The 15335-nt window shown below is 38.6% G+C and overlaps 1 protein-coding gene across 1 annotated transcript in view; it reads left to right on the forward strand.

The window, feature by feature from the left end:
- LOC140234495 (nucleoprotein TPR-like) overlaps positions 1-15335 on the forward strand; it is an 86352-nt gene that overhangs the window by 791 nt on the left and 70226 nt on the right. Inside the window, exons 2-10 of the mRNA XM_072314536.1 lie at positions 7287-7391; positions 8741-8911; positions 9665-9768; positions 10737-10850; positions 11576-11719; positions 13217-13297; positions 13984-14140; positions 14671-14742; positions 15195-15289. Coding sequence (XP_072170637.1) covers positions 7287-7391; positions 8741-8911; positions 9665-9768; positions 10737-10850; positions 11576-11719; positions 13217-13297; positions 13984-14140; positions 14671-14742; positions 15195-15289 — 1043 coding nt within the window. The remainder of the gene's footprint in view (positions 1-7286; positions 7392-8740; positions 8912-9664; positions 9769-10736; positions 10851-11575; positions 11720-13216; positions 13298-13983; positions 14141-14670; positions 14743-15194; positions 15290-15335) is intronic.

Genomic DNA, 15335 nt, shown 5'->3' on the forward strand with positions numbered 1-15335 from the left:
AGCGATTACTGGCGTGAGTGTCGCCAGGCGCGGCGGCGCGGCAATGCTTGAGTGCAGACGTGGCGACTGAGTACGGAGGTCAGTCGCCACGTCTGCACTCAAACATTGCCGCGCCGCCGCGCCTGGCGACACTCACGCCAGTAATCGCTCGCATTTCAGCATTCGCATGGGTCGTTTGACATCGCATTTAAATCCATGATTTTAGATATGATGCCTCAAACCGATTTTGCTCAAATTTCGTGAGTAACTAGGAAACTTGTGAAGCTTTATGGACATAATCAAGCGAATTGCCGCAGTCCTTTCATTTTCGCGTTGCATTGCAAAAAAGCGTGGAGACTCCTTATAAGGGGTGCCCCGGGGGTTACTTATAAGGGGGACGGGGTTACTTATAAGGGGGACGGGGTTACTTATAAGGGGGACGGGTTACTTATAAGGAGGGGCCCCCCTTGTGAGTGGGTTTCCCGAACTGACCTTGTCCTTGGTTGGTCCTAACGTGCTAACTACTCATCATGGCAAAGCATGCTCATCGACCGCCTAATTTTTATTTGCCTGAACAGACCTGATTATTAGTGATAAGAATATTTGATAATGATATTTAGGTAATTTTAACACTGAAATTCACGTAAAAACTTATCCAGCATTACAAAGTAACTAGTTTCTATACACAGCCCAGTCGCTGTAAGTAGCGACAGGGCTGTACCAACGTGACCCACAAGTACCAACACGAAGTCGAACAACTCGAAGAGAGTTCAGCAATCGCTTTGAATTTTGATAGTAATGATACTTTAGATTATTTTTTTGTCACCTCAAACTCATCTAATTTAATTCGAATCTTCAATAATGAGACTTCATATCTAGACGTCTATGCTATCAATATTGAAATTCACATTTTACAACTTACCGAAAATGATGATTATAATATATGCAGCATGTGTGAACGGTACATTACATCGTCTTTCACGCCAGGCCATTTTGAAATTTGAATATCGGGAGGTCACATGATCTGAACGCCCTTTCAAAAGGTCGCGCTGTCGACCGACCGTGCTATGCTGCTACACTCAAGCAGCGCACGCACGCAAAAGATCTCTCCGCAGCAGATAACGTTGGGCAGTACATGTGTACTCCATGCGATAGGTTCTGTAATATGTTCTCAAGCGCACACGCCGTGCTCGCTTTGGAGCACTACCGATCACGCATGCGCATAATTTGCAGAGGTCAAGGCGCCATTTTGAATTCTGCAATGATGAACCCCGACGGTCAGGGATTGCGCCAGAAAATGTCATTTTTTTTGTTCCACGGACTTTATCGCGAGGGCTCTCTATGGACTTATGAACCTTCTGTAATACAAGCATGCACTTAAAGGACAAGTTCACCTTCATTAACATAAGGATTGAGAGAATGTAGCAATATCAGAACATATCATTGGAAGTTTGAGGAAAATCGGACAGTCCGTTCAGAAGTTCTGAATTTTTAAGTTTTTGTGCAGTCACCGCTGGATGAGAAGACTACTGCAGTGTATGATGTCACATGCGTACAACAATATAAAGAAAATATAAAGAGAATTTCACAAAATTTCATCTTTTGAAAAAAGGATTATTCCCATTACCTTTAGAAAGAGGCAAGTCAAGTGCTCTTTTATTAAATGCGAAAAAAAGTGAAAATATGTTGAAATTTCTTTACATTTTCTTTATACTGTTGTACTCATATGACATCAGGAGCCTTAGTAGTCTTCTCATCCAGTGGTTCCAACACAAAAGTTTTAAAAATTCATAACTTTTGCATCGATTGTCCAATTTTCCTCAAACTTTCACTGATGTGTTCCACTAATACAATTGCAGCATTCTATCAATCCTTTTGTTAATAAAGATGAACTTGTCCTTAAACGTGAGTAACATATGCATTTTTTATAAGAAACGTATGCATTTTTTATGAGAAACGTATAAATTTTCATAAGTTTTGTAGTTGTGTTGTGGTTCCCCACTTTGAAGGTGCATGTCTCGTCTGTCAGACGCTGTATTCGCACAGTGACATAACAGCTTCTGGTCGGGCTATGGGTCTGATCCAAAAATAGTGTTCACTTGGACAAAATTTTCATATTGACACTTGTATTTCATGTTATATATCATATAAAAGCTGAGAATCTGCAGTTTTCAGAAAAGTACATGTCTAATATATTTGACGTCAGACTTTTCCGTAAATTACCGGTAAAACAGGAAAAGCGCCCTCTTTGCGCGACGGGACGGACTTTACTTTTTCAAGTAATTTGCACAAAAACTACAAAAGTAGGGGAAACATCAATTCTTATCATAGAGTACCCTTCCTAGGAGCAATTCATATCTGGTATTCACTTTTCTCATTATAGTTAAATATTGGGTCAAAATCTTCATTTTTTCTTGAAAAAACATGTTTTTCAGTACTTTGACACAAAATTATTATTTTTTCTGTATGATAGACTTGAGTTTGGTCACTCATATTCAATGATGTATCAATGAATTAGTGGGGCTCTATATCCATGACACTAAATTAAATAATTCTCTATTCATAAGAAAATTATAATTGTCCAACATAATGTCCGTCCCGTCGCGCGACGGGACGGACTTTACATAATGGTAGGCGCGACGGGACGGACTGCACATGTAAACAATGGTAGGTGCGACGGGACGGAAATTTTATACCATAATGGGCTAGAAAAAGAGTGTCCCTAACTTGAACAGAATAAAAAGACTACGATATAATTGGCAAACTTGTGAAAAGAGTAGCCATTGTATGTGGTCAAGGGGTTATTATGGATCCTTCATCTTCCCTTCAGTTCTCATGTACATTAGTATACAAGACCCCAATCCCATGATCTGATTGACTAGTGAGGTTGACCAATTGAAGTTAAAAAGATCAAGTAGTTTTGGTCGAGATGGGGCATCAAGTTTTCATCTGTTTTTGTGAGGTAATGAGAAACCTTATATGAAATATGAAAGAGCATGTAACTCTTGGAGGGATTTAAAGTTTATTTGATGAAAATTGGTTTTGAAATGGCTGATATGCAAAACAAAGTAAAACAAAGCCAGGTGGGTTCCACCTTTTTTGGCAATGGATATTGTTTGTTTAACTTTGTTTGAGATATGTCAGCTATTTCAAAACTGATTTTCATATAATAAACTTTAAATTCCTCTTAGAATTGTATGCTCTGTATTATTTCATATACTGGTTTCTTAGTATCTCAAAAAAAAAAAAAAAAAAAGGTATCAGTGTAAAAGCTCAATCCTCATGTCAACCAATACTGTACTCTCCCTTAAAGTTTGATGTTCTGCTGATTTGTAGTTGCATTCATTTTACATGTACATGAACAGACTTTTACTGTTTGGAGTAATGTACTAAGATCTATGCTTACTTTTTGGTTTATATTTGTCCATGATGTACATGTAATTCACCAACTTATTTTAGCAAGGCAATTCCCATTTAGACTTAGAAAAAAAAATAATTGTAAATTACAAATGCACAGTCTACTCTGGTAGTCAATACTGCATTATATAAACCTGAGTCTCTTGTCCATGTGTTCTAACTGTATTTTTTTTTTAATTGAGATTAATATTTATCAACATGCAGATTCTAACCATGTCTGAGAAATAGGGAAGAAAAATTGTCACAGAAAGTTTATGAGAAAAATGGGGAAAAAAGCATTCTTAGACAATTGTTTGCATTTCAATACTGAAACATTGATTTTGAGCATCCCCATGGTGGGATGCACATGGGGAATTGACAATTCAAAATTCTTCATCTAAAAAATACATAAACCTGTTTCAATTCTTAGACACTTCTGACATACAAGTTTAAAAATGCAATTTATATAAAAAAGAAATGTCAACAATATTACTGCAACTCAAAAAAGAGCTGAAGTTTTAAAACCGAAAAACTACAGCATGGTTGTCAAAAACTGTGATCCTAATATATGATGCTCAACCCCTTGTGGATGGAAATTGAAAAAAAAAAAGCATCTGGATACTAAGATTATCACAAAATTACTTTCCCAAAATGATTTGCCACTACTCTGAGTGGTGTTGTTGCTGCTGAAAACTTGTATAGACTTTATAGCACAGTCAGTCAAATTGTGGAGGCAGAATTCAACGCTTGTGCAAATGACGTGCAACGTACGAGTCTCATTTTCACTCATGTTATATATGTTCCTGGGAAAAATATAATCAAGGATTACTATACCATAAGTGTAAGGATTTTTGTGTGATGAAAATCTTTAACTATAATAGTGATAACTGTTACTGAAATTTTCCATCATTTCTCAGCAGTTTAAATCTTGGAACTCTACACTAAAATGTTATAAAAGTAAAAACTGTGTTAACCACAGGTTTGAACACATTTTGATGAAAATTACACTGTAGTCAGTGTTGAAAATTTCCCGTTCGTTTTGTACATAGTGCATATCGTTTCGTCCCGTTGCGCTATGGGATGGAATTCAGCACCTTTCGAGGAAATTACTTAAAACCTATAATATATTAGATCTGTATGTTAGCTTTTTTGTTGAAATAATGTAGGGAATAGTAGCAAACAATGCCACGTAGCATGGCAAGTCTGGCTCATCAACATTGATACAATTCTCCTTTGAATTTTGTTTAAAAAAACAGTGATTTTTTTAATTCCGTCCCGTCACGCCAGTAAAATTGTTTGTTTCCATGGAAACAAAACAAATGTCTGCCTTGTTTATAGTGCACTTTCATGCTTTCATGTAAGCTTGATATATATGGCTGCTATCATGCTAACATTTCTTTTTGTGAGCGAAAAATTCTCTTAAATTCCTTCTCATTGCTGTCCCTTGTTTTTTTGGATCAGACTCAGAGGCACATTTTTTTTTTTCTCGCTAGAAATTGGAAAAAAAAGATGGAAGAGAAAATGAAGAGTATCCACAGTTGCCAAAGACAGCCTTTGCATTGGTGATCAAATCTTGGTGGAAAGATTCAATCTTTGGGCAAATGAAATGCCATTGCAACATTATCATTCATGAAAAGTAATTTTCCTCGAGAAAGAAAATCAAGGATTACCGTACCAAAAGTGTAAGAATTCTTGTAAAATGAGAATTTTTGGCCTGATGATAATAATTGTTGGTCAAATTTTTCAGCATTCATTAGTAGTTTGAATCTTGGTGTGCTTAATCTACACTAAGATGTTATAAAACTGTGTTTTCCAAAGTTTAAATACATTTTGATGAAAATTAGCCGATTCTCTAGAATTTCCCATTCGTTTTGTACATAGTTCATTTTTGTCCGTCCCGTCGCGCGACGGGACGGACTTCAACAGCTTTTGAGAAAATTACCTAAAAAATAAAATCTATTAGATCTAGATGTTTCTCTTTTTGTGCAAGTGATGTTTGGAACATTGACAAACAAACACCACATGACATGGTCTGCATTGCTCATTAACTTTGAATTAATTCTCCTTTGAACTTTCTTCACAAAAACCAGTGATTTTTTCAGTCCGTCCCGTCGCGCTAATAAGATTTGTTGTTGCCATGGAAACAAAACAGATGCCGATCTTGTCCATAGTGCAGTGTGATGTCTTCATGTAAGCTTCACACATTTGTAGTAATAAATGGCTGCTAACACTTAAACTTTTTTTGTTTTAAATAAAAAACCCATTCAAATTCCGTCCCGTCGCGCTCCCTTGATTTTTGGATCAGACCCCTATATCAAATGCTGTTGTTCCCTTTTCAATTCGAAGTTTCAGTGCAAAAATATCGCCATCGAACTTCAGTGCCCTCTTTTCAGCTCACCGCGGTAGGGTAACACCCCCAGTTTTCGGTCACTTAAGCTTTTTTGCAATATTTTTCAAACTAAAATAATACATACATACATACATCATATCTACAGCAATGTATGTGAAATATATCAAATTTCTTCAGTCTCAATTTTCATTTTGTTAAATATCATACAGAATTTCACAAAATCCCAAAATATATCACTTTGAAAATTCCCCAGAATGCGGTCACCGCGACCAGTATTCGGTCACGCAATATGCGCGTTCAAAGTCAATGCGTGTTCAAGGCAGTTGAAAAATGCGCCGCGCGCTACCTTGTTGGCGCAAAATTGCATCGGCGACGTTGCGGCGCCCGTTGGTATAGGACCGAATACTGGGGAATCGGCACTTGCATTCAACCCTTGTACATTGAGACACTCTATCGGCACGTACGGAAATTTTGTTTTTCTTTTGCGTTTTTGAGGATACTATCATACTCCAAGCTTGCGATAAGCAGAAAATCCCGCGAGAGAACGGCGTATTTCTTGATTTTTAGCGCTTTTTCGCATCAGACCCACACAAATGGCTGTGCTTGCGTGCCCTCAGGTTCTCAATCCAGCACCCATGCACACTCCACAACACATGCAATTCGCCGTTCGCCAGTACTCTCATGGGGTCGCCACCAGACAGTCATTTTGTCACTGTTGAGCTGCCACCCTCATTTTCTCTCATTTTTCAAAACACACCCATCATTAAATGGTTCGACCCAATGCTGTAAATGCCAAATAAAGTTCAAAATGATATGTACTCGTGTGTGATTTAAACTTACCTTCAAAAATATTTAGGAATATGGCATGATGTATAAACCTATGAGATCACGCACTTGTACATTGTATAAATGTAGGTACCCGTACCAAGGTTCAACCTCCCATGCCGACATTCGACCGTGTGCGAAAAGAGTTTTCTACATGTACAATTTTTACTACCATGTACATTTTTGTACAATGATATAGTAGCTACAGTTGTAGCGGTTGAATTTTGAACGGTGTTTAAAATGGCCGAATTATGGACACAGTTTTTTTAATGTCTGAAACATTCACTAGTCTAGATCTCTACTTAGACAATAATATTTTGAGTTCTAAATTTATATCAAGGTTGGGAAACAAATGCATGAATATAAATATCATGATGTACTTAGTAGACACTCTGCCTCTAGACCTACAGTTTGCATACATATAGGGTCTACAAATGTAATAGTCTGTAATGTTAGAGATTTACATGCTTTTACAGCGTACAATGTGATTAGAGATTACCCTCAGAAGAAGTGAAGATTTGGTATGCCACTTGGTTCTCATGGCTTAAATCTACTGAATTATCGGCATCCGCACCAAAGTTTGACTGTGCACAAAATAGCTTTCTACAGTACATGTAGTGGGCGGTCAGTTTTTAGACGGCGTTGTGGTCGAATTTAATGGCCGACTTGTGTTACAACTTTACATTATACCTTGAAGTTGACTTAATAATTGTGTATTGCTGGTTCTCATCCACAGAGCAACGTTATGAGGAGCTGGAGAAACAGCTGATTGCAGCACACAACCATCTGGAGACAGAGACTGAACAGCTGAATGATGCATTGAAGAAAAAGAATGAATTCAGTGAGTAGCTGCAGCCTCTTTTCTGTTTTCTTTTTCCTTTGTACAGTGTTGTTTTTGCATGGTCTGTCCTTGGGACCTTGTTAACAGAGCTCAGAGGAGAAGTTTGTTCCTTTTTTTCCTTTCTTAACATTCTAACACAATTCTAACACGATATGTACAGTACATACAGTGCCCATTGTTTGTTTGAATCATATTCTCTTGTGTGACTACCAGGACACACGCACAGAAAACAGACACCCCTATTTTGATTCAGTGGCAGTTATTGAATAACCAAGGGCATAGCTTTGTGCGCTGTGCTTTTGCAGTGCATTTTACAGTAAAGAAGAAGTTAGTCATTTTTATGTATTAATTGTTTATTTATAAAAGTATTGATTATGTAATTATATACTTTCTTTGTTTGTCTTCTCATTTATCAGTATTTGTTTTCTCTTTCTTTAATTATTTATTCATTCATTTGTAGCAAGAGAGAAACACACAGAAAGGGAGGGAAATTTAAAGGTTTCAGTGCAGATCCATTTTATGAACAATTAAAGGGGATGGCTAGTAACCGACCAGTGGGAATCAGTGGGAATGCTGAGGGATGATTGTTCCAATCCTTGTGGGATTCATTTAAGAGTACATTATATATCTACTGTTGTGTGAAATTTATTTGCTTCAGAACGGTCTCATATTCAAGTACTAGAAGTAATGTGCAAATTAATGCCCCGTCACTGACCAGGCACGCTAACCTGGAAACATTAAACTGCACATTACTTGAATATGAGACCATTCTGAAGCAAATAATTTTCACACAACAATAGATGTATAATGTACTCTTAGATAAATACCACAAGGATTGGAACAATCATCCTCCAGCATTCCCACTGATTCCCACTGATCAGTTACTAGCCATCCCCTTTAAAAGGGATGGTATACGCGCTTGCAGTATTGGTGAAAGTGAGGATTGAGCTTTTAACTGTTTGCGAGATACTAAGAAACCACTTATGAAATGTCACAGAGCATACCATTTTAAGAGGAATTCTAAGTTTATTTGATAAAAATCATTTTTGAAATGACCGCGATATGCAAAAGCAAAGTAAAACAAAATGATCCTAATAAGAGGTGGGTCCCACCTTTTATTAGAATCACTTTGTTTTGGATCTCAGCCATTTCAAAACCAATTTTTATGAAATAAACATTGCATTCCTTTTTGAATTACATGCCCTTTCATATTCCGTAAGAGGTTTCTCATCAGCTAACAAAAAGAAGTTAGAAACCTGAAGCCAAGTCTCAACAGAAACTACACCATAGGCTGTGGAGAAATTGGCATGTGCAACTACTGACAAGCCTCCCAATGTTGTGTCTACCAGGTGAACAGCTCCAGACAGCTCGATCAGAGCTGGAAGAGTTCAAGGGTCGCAGCGAGGGCAGCCTGGTCTCGCACCAGGAGCTGACCCGGGCCAACCAGCAGCTGGAGGCGGAGAAGCAGGATCTGACGGGGGTGGTGGAGCGCAAGACCCTCCAGCTGGAGCGAATGCAAGGTACCCCTTGAGCAGCATATGTACAGCACAGTGGTAGAAACACCTCTGTGTTATAATGTAGATACGGCATCCCTGAAATTATGTTGCTGTTGACTTTACCACCACCTGTCATACTGTTACTTGAAGCATAATTTAAAGGAAATACAGGTGTGCAGTGGTATTAAAAACATTTCATTTTTCTGCACCAAAGAAATGTAAAACATAAATAAATGGCTATCATGTCTTTACAGCAGAATTATTGATCAATCCAAAGTCACAAAGGTTGTTTTAAATAGAATCCATAGTTTGATTTTCATCCATGGTTTGAAACAAACACAAAATAGAAATTCCCTGCTCTTTGGGGTGTCAGTGTTGATTATAGGATATCCGTTGGCACATATGCAATGTGTTACGTGTCACATGTTTGTGTATTGATGGTGCCTTAACCGTCTGTCGGGAGGTTGACACATACTGTGGCTTGAGTGTGAAGAACGTTTTGGGGAACTTTCTGGGGAAGGAGAATATCTGTCTCCTGTACTGGATACTTACTCTACCAACTGTCTTATGACGTGCCACAACATGTGACAATTAAAAGCCCCTTGTCTTGCAATTAGAAGTTTAACGAAAAATGATATACCGATATGAAACACAGGTGAAAAGCAAAACATGCAGTTGACAGAGAACCCCCCCCCCCCACCCGAAAAAAAAGAAGAAGAAGAAGAAAGAAAACAAACAAATGAATTTTGTGACCATGACTGTGACCTTTGACCACAGATGAATGGAAGACCATGTCGGAAAAACTAGCTGAAGCCAATGCATCAAAGACCCTCATGCAGTGCCAGGTGGACGAACTTCAGAATGAAGATGTCTCGTGGAAGGTGAGTATTCTCGTGTGTATACACGATTTATTTGTGTGTTTACTTATGTGTTGTACAGCTTCATTAAAAAAGAAAAAAGAAGAGGTCACATTGCTTCATAGAGAATCTCCAATTAATTACCCGTGAAAGACAGTGTGCTATCTTTCATAGGGAGACACATAATTAATGTTAAATTGCATTGAAATCTAAGGATATAAAGTGAAATACAGAACTTGTATTAAATGTTCGTCATCATGGATAGAGCTACCAAGTTCAACATTGTGTTGCTGTGCACAGTTACCATGGCTTGATTTAGACTTTTTGCAGTCAAGAACTTTGTTTCAAGTGAGCAACTTTCCTGAAAATTAAAAGAAGTCAGAAATTTGCAGCAATTTTTGGGGAGCTGAATTTTTAGTTTGGTTGGGCTTAGCATGCCAGTGGATTGTGTGATGCATCGTCTGGCAAATTCATCCTCAGCTACTGTTGAATGTGTCATCGTACATGTAGTTTCCATGGCTAGTAGAAGGGGGAATTTGATTTGACCTTTCTGTGCCAGGGACCAACAGTACATATGTACAATAATTTGTATGTACAACATCAGTGGGTTTTCTGTACCAATTGGCACTCAAAGTGAGCAAAAGGTTATTGACAGGAGATTCAGTCTCAAGATAGTAGTTGGCATGGAGGAAAGGTGAAGTCAAACTAAAAAGTGTTGCAGAAAACATAATATTACTTCAGTGATGATATGCAGTGCTATGCGATCATCGATATAATTGCTGATTCAGACTTAACATCCTGCAATTGTACATCCTTGCACTGTTGCAGAGCACTTCAAGGCAAGAAGAGGATTATTTCTCCTTGCGCAATCAACTATTAAAAAAGCAGTAACTTAATCGGTCTGTCAAAGATGTCTAAGAATGATTTCATTGCAGATCCCATATTTGCTCGGTCATTTCTATCACTCTTCTACGGTCATTTTCTCCCCCTAGTTCAGAGAAAAGCGTCTACAGCAAGAGATACAGGGGCTCGCTTCACAGGTCGAGTTCCTGCAGACAGACCTTGAGAAGAAGACTAGGGAGGTCATTGACCTCAGGAAAGACAAGGTAGGAGCTGGACAAATTATCTATCAAGTTGTGTGCATTTAATCAAGTAACCCTCAAGTATGCATGTAAGATGCACTGTTGAAAGAAAAAATTATCTCAGAAAGAGGGAGCGATTTATTTTCGCTGAATGCAGCGCTTTGGCTCATTGTAATGAAACAAATCAGTGAAAGTTTCATTGATTCATTTTCAGTAAACAGTGCATTGATATGAACATGCAGGATTGCAGCTGTTGTGATCAGTAATGTATTCAGATGCATTGTTTGAAACTTGCAATGCTGAGTTCACCAATTTAATCTTGTTTCGCTTTCTGTTTGCAGGTGACATTTGATAAATGCATCAAAAAGAAATGTGTGTATGATGCTGTGAAAGCAGTGCAAATCTTATTTTTTTTGAGGGGAACAATGATGTCAACAATGTACTGTAAAAGGAGAAGCTTTTGTGTGCATGGAACTTTCATGAATTTCGCAAGGAGGTAAGATTTGTGAAAGTAAAATGCACTCAAGAGTTTTCATCCACACAATTCAGTTATCTCCAGGACAATACTGTACGCCATCTTGGTTGGCCATTCAGGAAAGTTTTATGCTGCACAAAAGGCCATTGGCTCCAATTCACAAAAAGTCTCATGTTGCGAATGTATCTGACTTTACAATATCTTGAGTCCATCTGTATTATGGTAATGCAGACTCTCCCCTCATGATATGTTGGTCTTTGGTATCTGTTCTCAGTCCAACCAGATTCTGCAGCTCCAGAGCCAGCTGAACGACAAGACGGACGAGTGCAAGCACGCCCTCGATAGAGCCGAGCACCTCCGCCGCACCAGCCAGGACCAGACGCAGAGAATCGAGGAGCTAGGCGCAAAAGTCAAGGAGGTGAGAGAAACTTGAGGAGTTGATGAAAGTTGATTAATAATGCTTTGTTTGTGATGTTAGACTTCCATGTATGATGCTGTATTACTGCTCCCTACTCACATGCAATGTTTTAAATGGAAAGGATTTAACCCTAACTAGGCCGGGCTATTCAGGTAGATGATAGAGCCGGGGGGGGGCCTCCCAGGCCCCCCCTCCAGATCTCGGCCGTCGACCGCGCGATCGCGACGAAAATTGGCACACGCATTGCCTATGATGTAATCTAAAGTACCATGAAGTTAATTTTTTCAAAAATTATCATTTACACTAAATTATGCTAATTTATGCATAATGATGCATGAAATCAGACAATTTGGTATAAATCACTAAATAAAGCTCAAAACAGGCACATTTTTTGTGTAAATATTCTTTTTAGTGTCCTTAGCAAATGTAAGAGAAGAAAATTGCGCAATCAGAAAAAATTTCCTAAGTATTTTATTGTTTTTTGAATTTCTTATGTATTTCTATGTTTTTTCGACTTTATGTTTTTCATTGTTTTTTCGATGAAATTTGTCCGTGACATTGTTTCGAACAAGAAAATGCATTATTAATTGATTTTAATCCATAAAACCCCAAAATAATCATGCTTTTATGAAATTTGCCCTGTAAACACAGTTTGCATTGAAATTGTACACAAATTCACGTTTTTGAGCAATTTTTGGTCTGACATGCACGTGCATATTTATGCGCAACTTCGGAACCGCACACCCAGGCATCGCAAATTTGGTGTCAAAAGATGCGGGAGACTCGAAAGAAAAAAGTCATGAAACGTCGCGGCGATAGCTTCTCGCGATAGCGATTCATCGCGCGAAACGTCGAGGGGGGGGGGCCTCGGAGGCCCCCCCCGGCCTTGTTAGGGTTAAGCCCTGCTGGTAAATGAACTGCAAATAAAGGTTGATGCCATTCATGGAAGTATGCTTAAGATTATTCAAAGATCCGGTGGCATGGGAATACAATGGAGTGGGAAGGCTGACCTGGCTCGGATATATTCCAGAATGCCCATAACAAATTGCCTACAGCTTTATCATCGATCTATATGTACAGTGTAAAGTACACACACCGCCAAAGAATCTTGACTGGAGTCAAATACACATATTACCGACATTTATATGCTTTGATGCAGATATTCGCTGACATGTGACTGACAGGCATTATTTGTAATTTAGGAATATACCCCAGTGGGCAGAGAATGAAGATTGATTCAATTGGGCCACCCATGTCTCCCCATGTACCAGGGGGGCATTTCATGAAGCATTTTGTCAGTCATTTTTTCTGACAAACTGTTACAAGCTACTGAAACCCTTGCATCTGATTGGCCGAGAGCAAATTAGTCCAACAAATTTGTTGGATAAAATGCTTCATGAAATGGCCCCCCAGGTCTTTAATATTGTGCAAATTGTGTCAACAAAGATGGTAACATGCATTGATAATATCGATTATGTTTCCATTCATGTGTTTCAGAATGCTGATGTCATTGCCAAGAATGAAGAGCAGTTCCAGGCAGAGCTCCAGGCTCAGAGCAAGCTCTCCAACCTGTACAAGGTACAAGCTTTATTGTGTATGTGTGCTGAATTCTCAGAGAATTGATGTAAAGAATTTTTAAGACAGTTTGATAACAATAACATGGTCTTATTTACCGTGGGTAGCCTCTTCAGTGTGCACACTGTTCTTCCAGATGGCCCTGCCATTGTTATTACCACCAGCATTGCCAGGTCCCCATCTAATATACATCTGGGTTGAGATGGGCATCATGTGTAAGAACATTATGTTCAAGGATGTACACACTCGGCACTCGGATGTCATTATGAAGAATTACCGGTAAGATAACAAAATCAAAGATTGACCCATCAGTGTGGTATGCCACTTGCCTCCCTGTGCAGTTTCATATAATCTTTTCAGAATCCACTCCCAAAGTGTTATCAAAATTTATAGAAAAATGCCTTTGCCACTTATTTTAACACAAATATTCAATGGCTGCTTGAACAAAATCTAAAAAAATGTTAATTTTCATTTGTGAGTTAGAATATCATTGAAGACACATACAGCATCCCACCATTACAGATTAATCTTAACATTAAAATGGACTTACACCCTTTTCAAAACACCCCCCCCCCCCACACACACACACAGAGGATTGTTCTAAAGTTCTGCAGCAGTGATGTGTGATAATAGCTGTCATGCAAAATTATAATACAAAAACTCATCCAATTGTGTTAACTTGCTTCCAGCGGTCTGCCGAAGAAGCCGAGAAGCGGGTGGAGGAGTTGATCACGGCGGTGGAAGAGCTGCGGGGACTCCTGAAGCAGGCCACGGAGGCACACTCCGAGATGGAAACCAAGGTTGGGGAGCTGGAGACTAGTCATGAGGCCTCACAGAAGGAGCTAAGTGAGTTTGAACAAGATCTCTATGTCACCCTCAAGAGAAGAGTGGAAGAAATGTAGTCGCTGTGTATCTTTCTTTTTCGCACAGTTACATCATTCCTGATGTCAAATTATGTAGAAACGTAGTTTTGGATGACATTAAGAATTTTACTGTTTTTAAACTGAAATCACTGTTTCTGATATTTTAAATTGAGTTATGAGGTTCTTGAATATATATACCGATTTAGATACAGGGTCTTGTCACACATGGGACAATGAGCTGATCCAGATTTCAATGTTATAATGAGGACCTAAAAACAGTGAAAACTTAATTGATTCATCAGGTTTCTTTTTAGTTCAGGTACAAAAAAAAAATAAAAAAAAATGAATATAAAGAGTTGGTACCTGCAAAAACACCTTGTTTTGAGTAAAGGTTTGTTTTAACTGACCTTTTTATAACAAGGTTCCACTGTATTTAGAAGAGGAAGCCATCATTTACAGGTATGTTCAAGAGTTTGCATGTTTTCTTTTGTTTGCTCTTGTTTGGTATGGTAGATGAGAAAATTGCCAAGCTGGAGAGGGAACTGGAAGATGCCAACGACCTTTTGACAGCTGCAAGAAAGAGAGGTATGAACTAACACTGAGCATGGCTCTGTGATTTGAAAGTTGATATTGCTGGAAATTGAGGTGATGAACCTTCAATAGGAATGCCTTTGAAAGGTAGCTTACGTCCGGTGTTCCTGCATTTTGTGCTGCAGGCTTCACCCTTAAGCCGGTACATGATGTACAGTTCTGAAGGAGGTCTGTTGTCCCTGTTGAATGATATTTTGTACTGGAAAAAAAAAAAAAGGTATTTCAAATGGCACTTTGTGGCGCCTATAATTCCTTATTTTGCATTTCATATTTGATTACTAACCAAATTCTTATCCAGGAGCACATTTTGATTTTATGTCATGTTTTTGTAAATGTTTTGTTCTTGTATATGTTTGTGTTTATTGTTCCAAGTTTAGTGAGATTTCGATCTGGTTTATGTTTTCTTTCCCCCTCCTTGAATGTCTTAATTTGATTTTTCTGGCTAGGTGCTGCTCCAATGTCGGATGAAGAACTCACCGAGCTCTGTCCCACAGCCGCTGCAGCGAGTGCCTTCATCAAGTCTGGCATGACTTTAACAGAGGTGAGACCAAGTTGAGAAGCCCAGCCTCCTATTACTACTGGAGGAA

Source organism: Diadema setosum, chromosome 10 (assembly GCF_964275005.1).
Source record: "Diadema setosum chromosome 10, eeDiaSeto1, whole genome shotgun sequence".
Taxonomy (NCBI): Eukaryota; Metazoa; Echinodermata; class Echinoidea; order Diadematoida; family Diadematidae; genus Diadema; species Diadema setosum.